Source organism: Notechis scutatus, chromosome 2 (genome assembly GCF_049901735.1).
Source record: "Notechis scutatus isolate UNSWTSFEM ecotype Mainland chromosome 2, rNotScu1.2, whole genome shotgun sequence".
Lineage (NCBI taxonomy): Eukaryota > Metazoa > Chordata > Lepidosauria > Squamata > Elapidae > Notechis > Notechis scutatus.
Window position 1 is genome coordinate 164,495,368 of NC_142010.1, and position 17,520 is coordinate 164,512,887.

The following is a 17,520-nucleotide window of genomic DNA, read 5'->3' on the forward strand; positions in this document are numbered from 1 at the left end:
CAAATAAACAAAGAGAAAACTAAAATGTTAGTTAAAAATCTCACAGATATGCAGAAAAAAGAGTTAATGAAGAGAATAGGTATTCAGATTACTAAAAAAGTAAAATACTTAGGGATTAATTTGACAGCAAGACGTGTAACTATTAAAGAAGATAATTATTATAAACTGATGCAACAAATTAAAAAATCTGGAGAAATGGAAAAACCTGCAATTATCACTGATAGGTAGGATAGCTACAATAAAAATGAATATATTGCCTAGATTATTATATCTATTTCAAACAATTCTGATAAAACTGGGAAAAATATTTTGAGGAACTCAATGAAGTAATATTAAGATATATTTGGCAAGGGAAAAAAGCAAGAATAAATTTAAAAATGTTGCAAGATGTGAGAAATAGACGAGGCTTTGGGTTACCAAATAGGGAATTATATCAGGCTGTGGTACCCACTTAGGTGAAAGAATGGATTGTATTGAGGAACAAAAGACTATTGACTTTGGAGGGACATGATTTACAATTGGGCTGGCATGCCTTCTTGTGGTATGGGAAAAATAAAATACATGGTTACTTTCAAAGGCATTATATTAGGAATGCATTATTGTTAGTATGGGAGAAAGTCAGAGAACAATACTATTTGAGGATACCAGTTTGGCTTTCGACAATGGAAGTACTGGTTCACCCAAATGTCGTTAACATAGAAAATATTGTTAGATATAAAGATATTTTAATGAGAAGGGGGAACTCAAAAATAAACAAGAATTCAACAATCAGGGGATTGATATGACATGGTATTCACAACTGCAGATACATTCTAGATATGAGAAAGATGCAAAACTATATGGTTTTTATAAAGAATTAACAGAATTAAACAAGATACTAACAGGAGCAGAGGAAAAATTGATAAAAAAAATATACAGCTACTTACTATACATTAAATTGGAAGATGAACAAGTAAAAGAAACAATGATAGTATGGGCAAAAAACTTTGGTTGTACAATTGAATTAGATAAATGGCAAAAAATGTGGGACAAGAACTATAAATTAACAATGTCAACTGCATACAAAGAAAATTTGTATTTGTATAATCTGTTAAAAGAGATGGCATTTTGCACTAGCATGGTTGCCGGTTGGCAAGTCAGCTAAATGTTGGAAGTGCCACCTGGGTCATATTATCATATATGGTGGACTTGCCCAAAAGCAAAAAAACACTGGTCAAAAATACATATGTAGTTGGAAAAGATGATAAAACAGCATATTGATTTGAAGCTAGAAATATTTCTATTAGGGATTCTACCCCCCCAAAATAGTAAGGAAAATGCATATTTAGTTATTCATATATTAACTGCTGCTAGAATTGTATTTGCAGACAGCTGGAAGAGTGAAGAGTTACATACAGATGAGAATTTGATTAGGAAAATATTAGAATATGCAGAAATGAACAGACTAACGTTTGCAATTAAGGAGAAAGAGCAAACTGAATATTATTTGACATGGGATTTATTTTATCAATGGTTAAATAACAAAAATGGAAATTAAAAACAGGGAAACAGGGAAATAAAATAAAGAAGGTAAATTAATAGAGATAAGCAAATATTACAATTAATATGTTGAATATTATTATTTTAATATTGTAGAATATGTGGAATATTACAATTTTTATATTATAGAAATACCAATGTAATGAATGATGTTGCAAATTTTGATTACTATTCAACAAAGATATTTGTACCCAGACAACACACTGTTTAACTGAAGATGGAATTATTATATTAAAAATAAAAAAAATAATTAAGAAAAATAATAACATTTTTAACTTTTTGTCCAAAGGAATTGCCTATTTAGGAGTCTCAGCTGTTTTTTTTCTCAAGCTTAATATCCAAGGAATTTCATAATAGCATCAAGCCCATGAAAGGGTTGCATAATTTACATAAACTGACAAGAAGTACTTACTCTTAGTTAAACTAAATGGCATGTCTTACAAAGGTTAAAACATAAGTTATATCAGAATTAAACTGGTCAAAAATAATAATATCAGAACTCTAACTTACTTAAAAACAGAATAAGCAACAATTTTAGAATCGGGATTGTCTATAATGAAAGTTTTTGGTATGCAAAATGATCAGTGTTTATTATCTATTGTATCTGCAACCCTAGGTTTTCTGCCCCTCATGCATTAAGAATTGAAAACTCATATTATCTGAAACAAAGAATTCAGTGCATGCAACAAAGAACTTACAAACTGAATTCAGAGAGAAGTTCTTTATTCTAACAATGAGAGCCAAATTAAAGGATAAAATAAAAAGTGTGAAATTGAAAAAATAATAATTTAATGTTTCTCATATAGGTAATACCATTTATACCAGTGGTCTCCAACCTATCTGGTTTGCCGCAGGGGGGGGGAGGAACAGGGGGGAGGAGAGGGGATGATTCTGTGTGAGTGGCAGGCACATGTGCAGTTCCATTTGCACAAGTGGCGGGCACATGCACCTGCCACTCGCACAAATGGAGCTGCGTGCACTTGCCCACCATTTCTGCAGTCCAATTCTGACCAAGCTGCGGTCAGGGGTTATGGATCCCTGATTTATACAGTTAAAATCTTAAGAAGTACCACTCAAAAAGGTTTATTATCCTAGAAATTTGCTTGAAATAGTATAAAGGATAAAAATATGTTAAAATATGCATCAGCTTTAGACTTACATTTAACTTGGTCATATTTAAATTATTACATATACTCAAAGGAATATCACAGTAACTATGTCTTTCTTCATTTGTGTCCACATTAGAGTTTTGTTAGAACATTAGTTCAGAATTCTACTGACATAACATACCGCCAAAAGCAATGAAGTCAAATATATACTCTCAAACCGCAATTTATGCATTTATTACAGAGAATCAGTAGTATGAAACCTGACTTCCTATAATTCATAGGTTAATCAAGTAGAGGACCAACATATGTGAAATGACGGTAAGAATTGATATTTTTGGCTGATCTACAAAACCATTTGCACATAGCAGGTTCCCTAATATTTCCAGATTTTCAATTATTGGAAGTTCTAAAGCTAAATTAAAAAAGAATAGGTGAAAGAAGACATTATTGGCAAGTACCATGGTATATATAACAGTTTTATTTCATTTTCATGAACATTCTTGTTATTTTTTATAGAGTTTTTAGTGGAAATTGCCTTGAGCCTTTCTGATTTGGCAGCCATTAAGTAAAAAAATGATTAACTTTATGAAATCAATGAAAACTTTATCAAAAACAAGGATGCAGCACTGACATTCACACATGATTCATCAATTAAATATATTATTTCAGACTACATAACTTTGGGGAACTACATAACTATAACTATATATGTACACACACACACACACACACACACACACACACACACACTTAGACTGGCTGAAGGTCACCCAGTTGGCTTTCATGGCTAAGCCAGGAGTTAAACTCATGGCCTCCTGCTTTCTACCCTGGTGCCTTAGCAACTAGATCAAACTGGCTCTGTATGATATACTGCTGGAAATATTAACTGCACATAAGCTGAACTGGACAGTTTGGACTGAAAAACAAGAAAATTATTGACTATACATTACATTCCTTTAGTGATATTGATAGATTATATGAGTCCTGCACAATTGGAGGTAGAAGTTTGCTTCAAGTCAAACAAGCTACTGAAGAAGAGAAGCAGGCATTGGCTGATTATGTGAAACAGTGAAGAACAAGCATTTAAAAATAGGAACTTATAATAGAAATGTACAAGAAATCAAATGTATATAATGAAATGGTATGGAAAAGCATTACATGGTCTATTTCTACAAAAGACAAGGGGAAAGAAGATAAAGATAAAACAAAGCATGGCTTACAGATGGTACATTAAAAAAAAAAGAAACTGAAGGCTTGTTTTTGGCTGCTATTCAAATTAATGAAGTCAAGGCCACAACTGAAAAATCATCAAATGATTCGAAGTGCAGTTTTTACAAGGAAGCAGTAACAGTAAATTACATATTCAGCTCATGCAAGAAGATTGTACAGACAATTATTAAAAAACAATACAACACAGTGGGCAAAATGATTCATTGGAACATCTTTAAAAATTATCATGTGTCAGTAGTGAAAAATTGGTGGGAACACAGAATTGAAAAAGTAGTTGAGAATGAGCAGTTTAAAATATTGTGAGATTTCCAAATTCAAACTGATAAAAGTTTGAATTTGGAACTAAGGAGAAATTTCCTGACAATGAGAGCAATTAACCAATGAAACAGCTTGCCTCCCAGAGTTTTGAATGTTCATCACTAGAGGTTTTCAAGAAAAGATTGGACAACTATTTCTCCAGGATGGAATAAGGACTTCTGCCTTGGCAGCGGGTTGTACTAGAAAACTTCCAAGGTTTCTTCCAGCCCTATGATTCTATGATAGTACACCAGATGTAACTGTGGTTGAAAAGAAGAAAGTGTAGATCAGTGGTTCCCAAACTTTTTCAGTCCACCGCCCCCTTGGTGCTACAAACTCATCCTCGGTGCCCCCCACCCAGGGGTGGGATTCAAATTTCTGTAGGCGTGGCCTAATTTGAGGGCATGGCTGGCTGGTCATGTGACTAGTTGGGTGTGGCTTGCTGGTCACGTGACCAGGTAGATGTGGTTTGGTGGTCATGTGACTGGGTGGGCGTGGCCAGGTGACTGGCAAACCAAATACAAGTGATCCTCACTTAATGGCTGGTTGTTTAGCACGTGTTCGAATTTATGACTGGCCTCCCCAGAGCTACCTGACCTGTTTTTGGAGTTTTGACAGTCATACACACACATACACATACACTCCCTTCCAACCCTGCTGGAGCAGGTCATTGGACTGGAATCGGCAAAGCATCTCTGATTAGATTCTAGTAGAGAATAGAATCTAATCAGAGATGCTTTGCCGATTCTTGTTGATTTTTTAAATTTGTATTTCTTTATTTTATGTTGCTGAATTGCATTGACATGTGTGTTCCTTCTTGCGCACAACCCAGGAGCTTTTGTGATTCTTTGCAGCAAAAAATACCGACCTCTGGCTTTGCTCTACTCTAGGTGCCAGCCCCACAGGTCAATCCCATTGAGCCCGCTGCACCAGAGGGACCTACCCAAGCAAGTCTGAGCAGAGCGGTGCACCAAGTCAATGGGGTAAGCCTGAGAGAGGGAAAGAGAGAGAGAAGGAAGAAAAGAAAGAGAAAAGAGAAAGAAAGAAAAAGGGACAAAGAAAGGGGGGTGGAAGGAAGGGACAGAAAGAAAAAGAAATAAGGAGGGAGGGAGGGAGGAGAAAGCTAATGAGATATCTATTCTAGTCCAATCACTTGCTCCAGCAGGGTTAGAAGGGAGTGTGTGTGTGTGTGTGTGTGTGCGCGCGTTCTCCTTGTAATTTACCAGTACATTTTGGTTTTGCCTTCTTCAGAATTGGCACTGTAATACATTGGGGAAAAATATTTTTTTAGGGTGGAGATCTGGTCCAATGGATCCTGTTTAAAGGGCCTCAGTCTAAACTAGGCCTCATTTCAATCTGATGCATCAGCTCTCTCTCTCTCTCTCTCTCTCTCTCTCTCCCTCCCTCCCTCCCTCCCTCCTCCTCCTCCCCACGCCCTCCCTCCCTCCCCGCTCCCTCCCTCCCTTCTGGACTGGCTTTGCTCTACTTTCCCAATGTGCCTGCGGGGCCGGCGCTTCGAACATGGATGGATGAATGGATGGAGAGAGAGAGAGTAGGTAGGTAGATACGTAGATAGCTAGATAGATAGATAGATAGATAGATAGATAGATAGATAGATAGATAGATAGATAGATAGATAGATATATTGATAGATAGATAGATAGATAGATAGATAGATAGATAGATAGATAGATAGATAGATTGATAGATAGATAGATAGATAGATAGATAGATAGATAGATAGATAGATAGATAGATAGATAGATAGATAGATAGATAGATAGATAGATAGATAGATAGATGGTTGGGTGGTTGGGTGGGCAGGCAGGCCTTTTGGATGAATGTATGGATAGATAGGTAGGTAAGTAGGCAGGTAGGCAGACAGGCAAGCAGGCAGGAAGACAGACAGGCAGATCTTAATGCTTAATTCTGTGGCAGCATGGTCTATAATATCTCTCTCACATGTTTTACTTTAGAAGAGAATTATTGGAATACAGAAAGAAAGAAAGGAAGGAAGGAAGGAAGGAAGGAAGGAAGGAAGGAAGGAAGGAAGGAAGGAAGGAAGGAAGGAAGGAAGGAAGGAAGGAAGGAAGGAAGGAAGGAAGGAAGAAATGTTTATGTGCAAAAAAAAAGTATGGGGGGGCCATCAGAAGACAAATGATGAAATCAGCATTGTGCTGTCCCAATGTAAGCTCCCCCCCATTTTGAAATATGCCACGTGAGATCACACACATACATGTAGTCCTTGAATTACAATCACAATTGAATCCAGAATATGGGTCGTAAGTTGTTGTGGTTTTAAATTGAGTCACCACATGACTTGAATTTAAAATTGTTTTTGCAATGTCGTTTAAACGAGTCCCATGGTCATTAAAATAATCCCATGGTTGTTAAGCAAGTAATATGGTCCCAATCCAACTCTCCAAAGGTTGGTTTTTTTTTTTGCTGGAAAACCATTTTACTAGATGATCAAATCAAACTGGTTGTAAAAGTGAGTTGGCTGTCAAGCGCCCAAAATGCAATCATTTCGTTGGAGAGATGTATCAATTGTAACTTGGAGAATGGACCATAAGTAACATTTTTGGACTATTCCATAATTTTGAATGGTCATTAAGCGATTGGTTCTAAGTTGAGGATTGTCTGCATAGAAAAGGGGCAGAACTTGCACTATAATAGCAGGACCATGCATGGGATCCTATGAGCATTTGTGAAAGAAGGAGTGAGTATTCATGTTGGAAAACATCAACAAATTGCCAAATACTGGTCCATGTTAGATTTATATATATTCTCCTGCAAAATATAAGGAATCCAAAAATATCATTTTAGTGGGCAAGTATTATAATTTAAAATGGGATTTAAAGTTGTGTTACACCCTCTAAAAAGAATGAAAACAGTAATGAAGTAATAGTTTTGGAAAGCCTGTGCTTGAGTCATACAAATTCCCAACCTGCCTTAGTTATTGCAGCCGATATTTGAACAGTTCCTACATGCACTAAATATATATTTATTAGCCATAATAGTACTGTGTAAACCAACATGATAGAAAAGTTAAAAAAGAAAACACTATTTCTGCCAAATACATTTTCAGCAAGCTTGAAAAACCATGAGGGTAAGGGGAAGGAAAAGTTAATCACAGTTGGAAAAGAGATTATTGCTCAACATTTTTTTTCTGTTAGCAAGGTCAATTATATAGAACAAAGAAAAGTCTAATTAAAAAGTAAAGATAAGTAGCCTGAAGTTGGTGGTAAGCAGAAACACAGAACATGGAACATTTGCAATCTTCCAATGAGATTTGAGCAGGAGCTGAAGATAAGAATTTTTTTGGCCTCAGCAGCACTGTGCAAATATCTCTGAACTCTGTCCAAATAATTGAGAATAAAAATACCCTGAAGCTAATAAAATACTGAAACTTTTTTTTTTATAAGCCAAAAATTTCCTGCACTAAATGCCTTTCTGTTTGGCTGCATTACCACCCACTGCATAAAATAATTCTAATGTTTATGTATCTGTATAAACCTAGTTGTAGAACTGTGCTGTTTTAATGGTAAGTGGTAAACTAGGGCTCATGTTCACTTTGGTTCTGAATTCATACAATAAAGTAAAACTGTCTTGCAGTCTCATATAACCGGAAGCATTTCAGAATTTATTGGATGGGGGGAGGGGAGAAATGACCCATATAGCCCTCTTGTGAGGGAAGATTTGATAGCAGTGATGACAATAAATTCAATAGGAGTTCGAAGAGTTCATGCTCAAGACAATCTCTGAGGGGAATAGGGCTCAAGTGCAGGACTGGCTTCAGCTGGGACACATGTATACTGGACACCTTGGATAATGTTAATAAAAGTTGGGTCCAGTTGCCTTGCTGTTGGAGATGTGATTTTAAAAATTTAAAAATGTTCATGTCAAAACATTGACATGGCATTGAGTACCAAATTCGATGAATTTCAAAAACAGTTGAGTACCAAGGTACCACTGTAATTAATTTATCTGGAGTATATACAGTATATATTATACATTTCCTTTTCTTTCTTTATTCCCTTCTGCATTAATTTACTAACTCATTTACATATACCATCTGTATCTTTTGTTATTTAATTAATTGATGCAGTTTTTAAAGTGAAAATATAGTGGAATACCACTGATTCTTTGTAACAGGGAACATAAATAAATATGGTAGCTATATAAATTCAAATAATAAATGAATCTGGATTTTATAATTTGTATTGTTTCTTTTGTTTGTTCTTATTATTTGTTTGCTGCCCAGAGCTGTGAGATGAAGGGCTATATAAATGTGACTAATAAATAAATGTTTTGGTTCTTAAATGTTCTTCTCTCTCTCCCTCCCCCCCCAATAAATATTTTGGTTAAGTCATAGGCATGAAGCTACTGGGTGACCTTGGGCCAGTCACTCTTTCTCAGATATAGGAAAAAAGTAAGGACAAACTTGTTCCAAAAACATTGTGAAGAAAATGTTTTTTGGGATTAGCCCAGACAATCATCGGAAGTTAACAATGACTCAAAAGGACAAATAAATAAATAAAAACTAAACAACATGAATAATGATTGACAATGATTAAACTAATTTAAAAGTAAGGGGATAAAAGAAGCCTTAGCAATCCACCTAAAAATAATCAAATGTAGCCTCAAGCTTTAATACTGACATTGAGAAAGAACTCCTTTGTAATGAACTACTGAACAGGATTTCAGATGGCAACTACAATTGAGCAGGATGATTGTGTAGAAGGGATGCGCTAAATTTTTGTGAAAAGAACAACATTTGATTTTTGAGGAGTGTACTAAAGGCTTTCTTTCCAGAAGTTGGGGAAAAAATTACAACCTGCAGACTTGGGACTTTTCAACATAGTTAAAATTCTTGTAATATTTTCCCCCCTTCTAGTATTTAGCATGTTAATGTTTTGATTGACTGAAAGGATGGTTTGATTATGGTTTTTAAATGATTCTAAAATATCAACTGAAAATATATTTGGATATTATTTTTCAGTATTCTTACCAATTCTTATAAAGGTGGGGCATCTAAATGCTGCCCTAACCAATTTAGGGAAAGAAAATGATAAAAATGTAATAAATAAATAGATAACCATAAATCACAAGTTATCAGGCACATCTGGAAGCAAAGTATTCATAACACAGATACACAGACTAAAATTAGAGTCAGAAGGAACCATTGGTTGATAAACACAATTCCCTTCTTAGTTTAAAAAACCTACATTTATTGTTTACTTTAGAATCTTCCCAGATATCAGCATCAGACTATCTATATACTACTGAAATTCTCATGTCTGTAACCAGGGTGGGATTCAAATTTTGTAACAACTAGTTCTGTTGATTTGGCTTAATTTGTGGGAGTGGCTTGGTGGCCGTGTGACTGGGTAGGCGTGGCTTGTTGGTCACATGACCAGACGGCCATGGCTTGGTGGCCATGTGGCTGGCAAACCAAACACAAGTGGCCCTCGCTTAATGGCCGGTTGCTTAGCAAGTGTTCTAATTTATAACTGAACTCCTCAGAGCTATTTGACCTGTTTTTGAAGTTTTGACAGCCACACACACACACACACAAACACTTCTAAACCTGCTATTCTTTGATTCTGTAAGGATCTTCTGTTAGAGCAGGGGGTTGGACTAGATGACCTCTGAGATCCCTTGCAGGCCAGCTCTAGATTGCCGTGCTGCTTCAAAGAGTCTACTGAAGCCAGGGTTCGTGTCCTTCCTTTCTCTCCTTTTTTTCTTTCTCCCTCCCTCCTTCCATGTATTTATCTATCCATCCATATATCTCATTCACTTTTTCTTCTTCTTTCTTTCTTTCTTTCTTTCTTTCTTTCTTTCTTTCTTTCTTTCTTTCTTTCTTTCTTTCTTTCTTTCTTTCTTTCTTTCTTTCTTTCTTTCTTTCTTTCTATTTCCTTTCTTTCTTTCTTTCTTTCTTTCTTCTTTCTTTCTTTCTTTCTTTCTTTCTTTCTTTCTTTCTTTCTTTCTTTCTTCCTTTCTTCCTTCTTCTTCTTTCTATCTTTCTATCTTTCTTCTTTCTTTCTTTCTTTTTTTCTTTCTGTCCTTTCCTTCCATTCCCCTTTCTTCCTTTCACTTCCTTTCTCTCTCTCTTTTTCTTTCTTTCCCTATTCTCTTTCTTTTCTTTCTTGTCTCTTCCTTCTCTTTCTCTCTCACTTTCTCTCTCTCTCTCCCCTCTTTCTCTTTCTCTCTCTTTTTCTCTGTTTCCCCCTCTTTCTCTCTCTCCCTCTCTTTCTTTCTTTTTCTTTCTGTCCCTTCCTTTCATCCCCCTTTCTTCCTTTCACTTCCTTTCTCTCTCCCTTTTTCTTTCTTTCTTGCTCTTTCTTTCTTTTCTTTCTTTCTTTCTTTCTTTCCTTCCTTCCTTCCTTTTCTTCCTTCCTTCCTTCTTTCCTTTCTTCTTCCCCTTCCTTCCTTCCTTCCTTCCTTCCTTCCTTCCTTCCACGAGTGGGCAGCAGCAGAAGAAGAAAGCGAGCAGCCCCAGGAGTTCCCATCCTCCCTTTTGAAGCATCTCTGCTGCCGCTTCCTTCTCCTAGACGGCAGAGTTGATGGTGGCGGCGCTCCGAAAGGGAGGGAGGGAACTCTCAGGACAGCTCACTTCATCTGGCGATGGTGGTGGTACTGGGTGGAGGCATTCCAAAGCACACACACACAAGTGGGCAGCGGGAGAACAAGAAAGTGAGCAGCCCCGGGAGTTCCCGTCCTCCCTTTTGAAGTACCTCTATTGCCGCTTGCTTCTCCTGGGCGGCAGAGGAGGTGGTGGTGGAGCTCTGAAAGGGAGGGCAGGAACTCCTGGGACTGCTCGCTTCATCAGGCGACAGTGGCACTGGGCAGGGCCGAGTCGGCAGCTACTGGAAGCAAGCAGTCTGGCTGCCACCATCGCTGCATCACCCTGAGGCTTGGCAAAGGCCCTGGGTCAGCGAGGGGAGGCCCTGGGTCGGCGAGAGGAGGCATGGCAAGTTCCGGGTTGGTGAGGGGAGGCCTCGGGTTGGTGAGGGGAGGCGCGGCAAGGCCTGGGGGTGGCGGTGGAGGGGAGGTCCGGGGAGGGCTGGTCCTTCCAAGTGGTGGGAGGGAAGGAGCAAAACAAAAGGCAAGTGGTGGTGGCGGAAAGGCAACCGGGTCTTGCACTCACCCAGGGAGATAATCAGATCAGGCAGGGCTGCAGCAAAAGGCTGGCTTGGCAAGCAGGCTGCAGGCATGATGTAGCGCTTGCGTGATAGGGACTGACTGGGCAGGTAGCAGAGAAGCAGGTGGAGAGGGGTGGGGCCAGCCAGAGGCTCAATTTACCGGTTCTCCGAACTAATGGGAACCGTAACAACCAGTTCTATAGAACCGATCCAAACCGGTAGAATCCCACCCCTGTCTGTAACCCTTAGCTGGGCAAAACACAGGGGTGGGATCTGACCGTAGTAACTACCGGTTTGGTGATTTAAGATTTTCCTGCCAGTTCGGTGATTTACAATTTACTGCGCGCGCATGTGAATCGTCGTCAGTTTGCTGCCTGGACAGCTGAGCAGCGCGGGTGCACAGCAGTTGAAAAAGCACCTTTTTACTGCTTTTTCAACCACAGCTGTGCTGCGCAAAGCACCTGAGGTTGAAAAAGTAGGAAATAAAGGTCAGGTAAGGGCCCAGGCGGGCAGGCGGGCGGGTGGGTGGGCCAAAACAACAGCAGACATAGAACTGGTTCTATATCTGCTGCTCTTCAGAGCTACCGGTTCTACAGAGCCAGACAGAACGGTAGAATCCCACCCCTGGCAAAACAGTACATCATAGCAGGGGTGGGATTCAAATTTTTAACAACCGGTTCTGTGAGCGTGGCTTAGGTGGTGGGCATGGCTTGGTGGTCATGTGACTGGGTGGACATGGCTTGGTGGTCATGTTATTGGCTGGGTGTGGTCAACTCAATATTACTCACATCGAGGCACGCATCTCTTCGCCTGGCCTCTCGTGACTGTGGAGATGCTGCAACAGTCGTAAGTGTGAAAAATGGTCATAAGTCACTTTTTTCAGTGCCATTGTAACTTTGAATGGTCACTCCATACAAGCAAAGTGCCAGCAAAGGAGGGGAAAAAAACTCCAAAGACGTTCCTGAGACAGGAAGTCTAGTCCTGCCAAGAATGTAATAAGGGTTAATGAAGAGGCAGTTTCTGTAAGCAACACCAGAATGTTTCCTTCCTGCCTTCCTTACAGGATTAGGCCAGTAATTTCTTCTAACAACCGAACTGCTTAGAATGTTAACAACCGGTTCTAGCGAATAGGTGCGAACTGGTAGAATCCCACCCCTGCATCATAGGGAAACAGAGTTTGAACAACGATATCTCAAAAGAGTTAACTTACAAAAAGCATCCAAAATCTGGGATCTAAAACTTCTGTGGAATTGAAATTTGGCAAATTTGTGATTCCTTCATTGCTGCCAATGTTGTCACATCATTACTCAGAAGTTTAGTAGACTGGCCTGCCCTAGTCCTCCTGCTCCTGCTCTTTAATCCATTAGAGATCAAATAGGCTGGTCTTGTCCTAACTCTCCAGAGGGCTCTAGGGATTATAGACCAGGAGTGTCAAACTCGATTTCATTGAGGGCCGCACCAGGGTTGTGTTTGACCTTGTGGGGGTGGGGTGGAGGCATGGTAAGCTTGATGTCACTCATGTGGGGGAGCACCTGTGGTGGCCAAGTACTAAGGTACATCACAAGTACATCACTCACTCTCATTATAATCTTCCTTCCTTCCCTCCTCTTCTTTCTCCTTCTCTCTTTCTGCTTTCTTCTTACTTCCTTGCTCACTTCCCTTCTTTTTCTTTCCCTTTCCTCTTTCCCTTTCTCCTTTCCTGTCCCTTTCTTGCATGCTCAAAGGTAAAAGGGGAAATATTTCTCCTTTTGTTTTTAGTTTGTTTTGCAGCCCTCTGTCAGCAAAAATGGAGCTCAAGGGGGGGCTTTGTGTGGCCCCCACGGGCCCAGTTTTGGATGCGACAGCCTCCTGCAGCCCTCTCCCAGCAAAAAGGAGCTCAGAGGGACCGCCCTGAGCTCTGTTTTTGCTGGCAGAGGGCTACAAGAAGCCGTCATGGCCAAAAATGGAACCCAGGAGGGCCGCGCCCAGGCCTTCCGAGATCCATTTTCACTGACAGAAGCACTGGGGGCCAGTCCTTTGCTGTTTCCAGGGAGGCCCCCTGGGCCAGATCTAAGCCTAAGTTTGACACCCTTGCTGTAGACCAATCCTAACTTTGGCTGTCAAAAGGCAGTCAAGGCAGCAGGAAATCAAAAGTTGCTCCTGCTCCCACTGCTTTTTTGCCCTTGGTCAGACTGTTTCTCAGTTTAAGTAAGGGAATAGTTCTGAAACAATGACCCAATGGGTCACAGGTTTTCTAATCCCTTTTGGAAGTAGGGTTATTGACTCTCCTCAATCACCTGGTACTTCTTCCACGTTTTCTCAAAGCAAAAACAAAAAAGATTTGACTATATTATCTTCCTCAGTCCCCCAAGATAAAATTAATCTCCTCAGGAGATTTAAACTTTTTTAAAGTCAGTAATAATCTCTGACCATGTTTCCAATAGAGTTGGACCTGGAATATTGCCCCTTCAGTCAGACAAATCACATCTCTTCTTTCTAACTGAGCCAGAAGAGGAATTTAATAGTTCTCCCTCCCCCCCCTTCTCTTTTTTTATATCATGTATGTGTGAATTTGGCTTACATCCAATTTGTAAGGAAGAGACTAATGGATTGGTGATTTTGCTCTTGAAAAGGATCTCCCACTAGGAGAGTTGTAAGAGGATCACCACCAATCTCTAATGCCCAGTATGGATTAAACAGTATTTCCCTTGATTTTTTAACACTGTGCTATCACATTAGAAAATCAGAGTGAGGGAGAAATGCAGACAACAAAGACTACACAGAAGGCAGCTCAGCTGGATTCTTCCTCTCCTAGGGCCATTGGTAGCAACTGCTATCTCTGAAGATGCCATAACATTCATTTGTTTTTAAGTAGTATTTATTGTATTCTGATGTATAATTGTTTGTACAAGCTGTCCCTGACTGTAAGCTGTTTGGGGAGGATTGTTGCAACCACAATAGCAGAAATAATAATGGGGAGTTGCTTACTGTCCAACCCATGACACTTTTTGCTACAGATTGTATACAGGAATGGGGAAGAGGGGGGTCTCTTCAATTTTGTTTCTCCTTTTTCTAACTCTAATTTGTTTTTATATACTTTATCTTAAGTTTGTGTTTTAGCAAAAAATGTACATATTGTTCCGAGATACATTACAGACTAGTACTCTTTCAATCAGAAGACACTTAAGAAATATAGGAATGACAGTCTTTCAAATGACAAGAGTACTAGACATACAGTATAATATTTTAATATGTTAGTTGTATTTCTTGCACATAAACAGTCCAGCTTTACTGCAGTTTTAACTTCATATTTTCATTAAAGTGAAAACCATATATAATGCATATAAAGTTGAAAATCTTGCATGCCTCTAAAAGAGTAAACAAATAAACAGGAAATAAATAATCTCATAGTTAAACAATCACTAGGCATTTTATATAACAGAAATGAGGGAGACTACAGATAATAGTTAATGTATGCCATCATTTCCATTACAGGTTCAAATATCAATTATTATTTTAAGATGAAAGCCTGCCAGGCTAGCTTTCAAGCTAAAAATGCATTTAGTTTTATATTTTCTGGACATAAATGCTTACTACAGCTAATGTTAATGAGGATTTAAAATGAAATGATAAAAAATGTGGTTGGATATTTAGAAAGCTTTTCAACAAAAATAGACATTAAGTATTTCAGAAATAAATTGTGGATAATCTCTGGGAACACTGGGGTCATATGTGAAATTTAGGAACATTTTGTTGAATGATGATGCTTCTTTATAAGACAGATATTCTGTCAGGATCATGACATACTTATATAAAGAAAAGGCCAACTCAAAGCTGACATAAATATATTTGTTCCAATAGAGATTATAATATTGCACATATACATTTAAAGGGAAGCAAGATTAAGTAGGCAATGTTAGCTACCAAGAAGAGGATTATATACTAATTTGCAGCTGGAAGTAAATGTGAGTATCACACTCAGAAGTGATTGGCTTGTTTGTTTTAAAGAAGGAACAAGACCAGAGGGCAGAATAGAGGATGAGAATCTCATAAAAGGAATGATTAAATTTTGAAGTACTTTTTCAGCCCTGGAGCCATTTTCCTTGGTGTCTCCAGGGCTGCCACAGCAGTGGCTGGGTGAGCTGGGGAAACAGGATGGGGAGAGGTAGAGAAAGTGAGGGCTTTGTAACCAAAATAAAATTCTTTCCTCTGTGAACCAAGGATGTTCCCACCAGGTGTGAAGAGGTGGGCTGTGAGTCCAGATGAACTTTGGACTACAGCCTGATTGGGCTATGTGATGGTCTGATGAAGCAGGAAGAGGGAAAATGTTTTTTTTTACTAGAGGGAAACCCGAGGGACTTTAGATTCGGGTTTCCCCAGGTGTGCCAATGTGACATGCCTAATAAGTCTGTACTTTGAGGAATATGCTTGCCTAGGAGTTTTTATTCTGTTGGGGAAGTTACTTGGAATCCTGACATACATCTTATGATTATGTGTGGTGTACTGTCTAAATTAATGGACTATTAAATAAGGAATCCTGCTTTAATTCTAGCGTCTGCCATTAACTCAGTAGGTTAGAGCTCTGTCAGTCAATTTCAGGTCCCTCATCTACAACTCACCTTACATGGCTGGGCAAGGACTATGGAGCGAACATATGTGAAGCATCTGTGACATCTACAAAGGCCTAAATTAAAAGTGGGACTAAGTTCAAACATGGAAAAAAGGAAAAAACAAAGCACGGAGTTGTAAGGATTCCAGTAAAAAAAAATCCACTTCTAAATATTTTCTAGTCACATTTGAAGTTAATGTAATACATACTTCCATGACCAGTTTCTAATCCCTGGAAAATTTAGGACAAGAGAAAATATGTGCTTTAGGGTGGCAAGTCAATAGAAAAAAAGAAAGAAAAGGCACCAGATAAAAGGAAATGAGAAACTATAAAGGGACCACAGATGAAACATGTCTAAATCAAGGTCATAACAACTTGAGGTTCTTGTACAATAAATACTGAGTTTAGTTTTAAATCATTTCCAAAGATCTGAATAAAGTTCTGTGGTTTGTAACTCACTCTTTTGTTCATTTTTACACTACCATAGCTGTGAAGCATGAAAACAGATTGCAAATACCTTAACAACCTCAAACAATAACAGACTTTCATAAATAGCAAGCAAGATTAAAGCAAAACCCATCCAGCAAGAACGCTCAAACCTTACCTTTGAGTCATAATCTTATAAGCATCTGGCAGATAACAGCGGATATTCTCCATCTGAGCAGGATCTGAGTCACAGATTTTATCATCTGTCCTGCCATAGTTGGCACTTTCAATCATGATAACATCTGTTCCTGGGCAACGGAGCTCTATTGGGTAGCTTTCACAAGAGAGTTCCCTCCGGACCACTGCCATAGGAACAGGAGCACGACTAAAAGCTGTGGAAATAAGAGAGATGCTTAGTAGATACCAAAGCATCTAAAACAAAAATATTCCCCATAGTTTATAGAAGTGTCAAATCAAATGATTTGTAGCCTTTCAAACCTATCACATGAACCTAAGCACATGAAGAGTGTCTTCCACTCACCCATGAATAACTGGAGAAACTTATTTATGTAACAGGCAAGAATTTAGAAGCACGGTAGGACTGTGCAGTGCTTCAATGTACATAGGAATTCAAATACAGCAAATGACATTATTCTAGTAATCTTATGTACTCCAAAGCAACTTTTCAGAACTGAATCCGAAGCACTGCACATCCCTAACTCTAAAGATGGTTTTTTTGTTTATCACAACTAAGCCCACAACCCTTTGTTTTTCAAAATATTAATAAAAAATATTCTCCTCAGTCCCCATCATTCATCCCCTTTTGATAGCTATTATTTATTTATATATTATTTATGTTTTCCTTTTGTTGCTGTCTTCATCACAAGATTCCAATTTTTCTGACAGTTACAATTTTTGGAAAAGTGGCTTTTTTTGCATCCAAAATGAAGACAATATAATATAATACATGTTAATTAATGTTCACTTCATTTAGAAACTTGATGGATCAAGCCAAACGATCACCAGTCCAGTATTCTGTTTCTCAAATAGCTGGTGAGATGCTTGCAAAAAACTGAGATGACGAGGGCAATTAAACTCCCTCTGCATTTCTAAACAGCTCACATTATAAGGTGTATCCATAATATAAAGTTAACATAACATTGATATTGAACACATATTGTACTTC

At 38.5% G+C, this 17,520-nt stretch overlaps 1 protein-coding gene and 1 long non-coding RNA gene across 29 annotated transcripts in view; one reads left to right on the top strand and one right to left on the bottom strand.

Annotated features, from left to right (window-relative positions):
• LOC148132379 (uncharacterized) overlaps positions 1-17,520 on the top strand; it is a 531,004-nt gene that overhangs the window by 487,762 nt on the left and 25,722 nt on the right. The gene's annotated exons all lie outside the window — the stretch shown is intronic.
• Positions 1-17,520, bottom strand: part of ADGRL3 (adhesion G protein-coupled receptor L3) — a 573,686-nt gene that overhangs the window by 318,272 nt on the left and 237,894 nt on the right. For 23 of the 28 annotated variants that reach the window (XM_087957273.1, XM_087957271.1, XM_087957269.1 and 20 more), the window contains one exon: positions 16,513-16,726. In XM_087957273.1, the coding sequence (XP_087813399.1) occupies positions 16,513-16,726 (214 nt within the window). Of the gene's footprint in view, positions 1-16,512; positions 16,743-17,520 lie in introns of those variants that run through there. The other 5 variants (XM_087957278.1, XM_087957277.1, XM_087957276.1 and 2 more) reach the window with 1 other exon arrangement.